At 36.8% G+C, this 4,686-nt stretch overlaps 1 protein-coding gene across 1 annotated transcript; it reads right to left on the bottom strand.

Annotated features, from left to right (window-relative positions):
- Positions 1–287: 287 nt before the first annotated feature.
- LOC132174009 (universal stress protein PHOS32-like) lies at positions 288–1,851 on the bottom strand. The gene is made up of 3 exons (XM_059585726.1): positions 1,530–1,851; positions 1,328–1,407; positions 288–671 (listed from the first exon to the last, which is right to left on the bottom strand). Exons 1-3 carry the CDS (start codon positions 1,849–1,851, stop codon positions 384–386), a joined length of 690 nt encoding a protein of 229 aa, XP_059441709.1. The 3' UTR covers positions 288–383.
- Between the last annotated feature and the right edge of the window lie 2,835 nt (positions 1,852–4,686).

Here is a 4,686-nt window from a genome sequence, read left to right as displayed (position 1 = left end):
CTTTTATCCTGAATATATGGTACAAAAACACACATTTAGACCAACTCTCAAATATCAAAAATAGAAAAATTCCACCTCCTAAGAGCAATATATATATATATATATATATATATTTTCTATTCAAAGGGGAAAAAAAGGAAGAAAAAAAAGGCAAATTACAAAAGTGGGTCTTTCCCACTATTCCAAGAGCAAATTCAATTCAGTTAGTTTCCCATATAGCTTATTTTCAACAGAAAATAGACAGTAATTTTATACTTTAAATTCTATTTATTAATTACCCATGCATATTATCCCAGATTTTTCCCCCCCGTTTGCATAAATCCCATTTCTTTCTTCTTCTTACAATTAATTATAGTTTACAGCCAAATCTGATGCAATTTATATTAAGCCAAAAGCCAGAAATTTTTATGACGCTTAGTTGTAATCAAATAGCCTCCAAGCTTCCTGCTCTTCCTCCTCACTGCAATCGTCATACATGAAGCATTTTGGATGCAGTAATCAGCAACTCCGCCGCCATTTTTGTTTCCTGCGCATCTCTTGAGAAGGCACCATAACAAAGAAGATTGCTTTCTCTGTCCTATAACCAATAGTGACACTCTTTGCCTCTTTGCTTCCTCTGCTATTATTGGACCCTTTTCCTGTCCTTCAACCAAAGCTACATCCACTTTCACCTATTTACCAAACAGAGCATAATGTTCAAACTCAAGCATCTTGTGTTATATATATATATATATATATATATATATATATATATATATTAACTTATCTGCCAAACTGTTAAAAGGGTTTTTTGCAATCATAATCTGGAATTACCCGTTCGTTAGAATTTTCTGTTAAATCTTAACGGTCAAGCCAAAATGGACAAAATATCCCGATTTGTTTTATTTTTTGAAAAAGCTAAACATTTGTTGACCCAAAGTCAGGATTATTTTTTCCCTTTAATTTCTTAAGGGTAAATTTGTATTTTTCTAAATTATACATAGGTATAAAAAAACATTCTACCTGTTAGTTGTTTAATTTATGCAAAACCTTAAAGATAATGAGCTACCAACATTGCTAATTAATTCGAGGTTAAAATTGCAAAACCCTCAACAATTTGGAGGGTAATTGAAATTTCTTAAAAAAAAATAAAAACTTTATGTTGTATGTTTTAAAAGCATCAACAAAGTAAACAAACGTGATACAGAACTAGTAGGTGAGTTGTCGGATAGTGAATTAATGGCATTAAAATATCTTCAACAGAAAAGATGTTCATCTTTTTATGATCTGATGTATAATAACAACAACACAATTGGCAGAAGAAATATCTAAATTGCTTATAACTTACCCCAGGCCTTCTCATTTGGCATATATTTTTCATGGATTGCAGAAACTCATAAGCTCCTTGGTCAACCTTCCCGTTATGCCCTGCACCAGTAGCCTAAAATTACCTTAGATGTATTTGTTTCAATTTATCTACCTACAAATTCAAGCATAAATGAAATGAAATGAAAATAAATGCATGCATCATATATATATATATATCTCACCAGATTGTTTGGAGATCTTGGAAAGATGAAGGAGAACAACATTATCCTGGCTCTGAACAGCGTGAGTGAGTGCCCATTCAAGAGCTCCCTTTGCTTCAAGGCTTGAATCAACCACCACCATTATTTTGTTTCCATTCTCCGAACCCCCACCTTTGATATCCACCCTTTCAGAGTCAGCGCTGGAGTCGTCTCCCCTGCCCCTGCCATTCCTCAAAAGCTCTGTTTTCTGCACAGCTTTGCTGCAGTACTTGGAGGTTGGTTTGGATCCAAAACATGTCCGAAAACACAACAGCCTCGGCACTCTCACCCGTTTCCTGCCCATGTTTTTTTCAGAAGGTTCTTGATGAGAAACAAGGCAGCTGTTTATATACACGCAATGACACATCCTCGTGGCCATTGTTTTGTTGACTTTTTGAACTCTCCTGTTTCATTGTTCTTGTCTGTTTGCTCTGTTTTTCTATCCTTGTGGGGCTCTTCTTTAAACGTGCTAGCCATGAAGTGTTGTACATATCTGCCCATGTATGTGAACTCTTTAATGGTTCTGCACGTTTGTTATAGACTATCTCACCCACCATTTTAGAAAAATGTACCTCATTAATTTAACTATATATATATATATATATATATATATATATTGTACATATTATATTGTAGATGAAAGGCAGACGTGACACATTGCAAACTAGAGATTTTGTTTCGATTAGGGGGTTTAAGGTCCAGCTGTCTCCTTCCATGAAAAAGAAATATTTGATTCCATGGTGATTTCCTTGCACTTTGATCAATTAATTCTCTTTCTTGTTGACTTCCATACAATCCATGCCAATGTTTAGGAATCATCTCTTCTAGCCTTTGATGATTGACTCATATTGAAAACTAGAAAAACAAAATAAAAGAAGAAACATTTCCTGTTCGGCTTAATCAGAGAAATATTGGGAACTTGGGCCGACAAGCCCAAACAACTTTATGTAATAAGGCCCCAAACCTTAAATTAAATCCTTAATTGTTGCCCAAACTCAAAAATAAAGCTAATTAATTAATTAATTATATGCTTTGTCAAATCAGTCCTTTCTCTGAAACGGACGGATCCGGATCCTTTTCAGTCCAAATGGACCGGAGAGTATCCAGTTCATGATTATGATTTATTCTCAAAAATACTAGGGCTACAAATGGTATACGTGTCCCACTAATAAAAAAAAAATTAAAAAAAAAATTATTTAGAATGAAAAAAAAAACAAATAAATAAAAAATTAATGGGGTGGCTGACCACCTCCCATTTTGGCCATAGGGGGTGGCTGGTCACCCCCATTTTAGCTAGGGGTAGCTCGAGCCACCCCCAATGGCCAGCTAGAGGTGGCCGAACTGCTCCCATGGCCTATAAGGATGGTTTGGCCACCCCAAACTTGCAAAAAGGGGTGACCTGTAGTGACTCAAAATAATTAATTAGGCTTAATACAGCTTGGTTAGGAGGTTAATTGGACTTTGGGTCACTAGGGATAACTGGATGGACATTTTTGAAATTTCAGACCTCTTGGCCGAACGCTCGTGTGGGGGACCGACCACACGAACACTGGCATGTCAATAGTACACGAATGCTCATGTAGGGACTAGCCGAGCACTTATTGACCTTTTGTTGAACGCTGGCTTTTTCCCGAATGTACAACTTGCAACCTAAAAACCACTGGGTAAACAATACACGAACGCTCGGTACTATAGCACCAAGGGCTCGCCCCTTTTTAGGACTGCTCCTGCAGAACCCTCAGCTTTTTTTACCTTATAAATATCATCCTCCCACGCCTTTTGCAAACCATTCTACCCTCTGATCTCTAAAGAAACCCTGCTTGTTTGATTCTTGAGAGTTTGTGAGTGTTTTTGGAGAAAGATGAGGTTTTATTGAAGAACTTGTTGTGTTGAGGTAACCATTGTCTTTCTTTGATGATTTTACTAGGTTGTTATGCTAGCTTTGTGCTTTACAGTAGCATAATTGTTAGAGTCTAAAAGTCTAGGTCTTAATCTTGTCTTTGTGCTTTACAGTAGCATAGTTGTTAGAGTCTAAAAGTATAACTCTTAATCTTGTTATAAATGTTTCTCTTCCATTAGACTTAATCTTGTCGTATGGAGATGTTGTTTTGGTTAACAAGCGTTAGAAACCCTTTTTGTAGCCTTAGGACCAGTTGAGGAGGCTTCGAAGGATATTTGACCAAATAAGGTTCTACCTGAATCTTTCTGACTGAACGCTCACCCTAGGGCCGAGTGCTCGCCTAGAGACATCTCAGGGAGCACGTTCTTGGCCCGATGTTCTATAGCCCATATTTTATTGCTCTAGGTTCGTTTTAGTTGGACTTAAAATTAATTATAGGTTTTCCACATATTTGAAGAACTCGGACCCCGTGGAAGACTTTACGGAGGATTTGTACGACCCGGGTGAGTACTAACTCACATAATGCTCGCCATTTCTTTTCCCACATTGCATGACTATTTTGTGTACCAAACATGTATATATTACAACTCTTATGAAATACATTTTGATGCATCATGAACTCTACCATTTGTGAAAATGCGCTACTTAACATGATAATGAAGATGAGACTTGTAAAAGCATGTATATAAAATATAGAGAAGACTAATTGCATTGTATGACATAGTACACCGATACGTGAGGGATAACGGTCATGGGCTTACTATATATGTTAACTTTATAGTCAAATATGTGTGTTATATGGGCCTTGGATCCAATGGTTATTCGTGACCAGCGCAACCATGCCTAATGGTTGGTCACTATACGACGTACATCACTAGTAGTGTGGGCCACCCGAGGTCAGACTCGGTCGAGATGTTAGTATTATGGATGGTAGTGTACAATATCCGGGGCACCAATATTGTATTATAGGTCCCTCAGGACAACGCCAACTCTACTGAGAATAGATAATATCTCGGGTAAACCATACTGTTGAACAATCACTAATTCTCATAATTATAGGTTGTACTATACCTATATTGCATTCATGGATAACTGTCATACCTAATATGTTGCATACTTTACTCTAGTTATCTTGATTGTAGCATTTTGTTATTACTTTCTTATTCCTTTAGTCAAAGTCTTTCGCTGTATTCTTTCGTTTGAGAAAGATCATTGAGTCTTGTCCCGAGATGGATAAGG

Source organism: Corylus avellana, chromosome ca3, assembly GCF_901000735.1.
Source record: "Corylus avellana chromosome ca3, CavTom2PMs-1.0".
Classification (NCBI taxonomy): Eukaryota; Viridiplantae; Streptophyta; class Magnoliopsida; order Fagales; family Betulaceae; genus Corylus; species Corylus avellana.
Note: the sequence above shows the minus strand (reverse complement) of the source record. Positions and strands in the feature narration are given on the sequence as shown.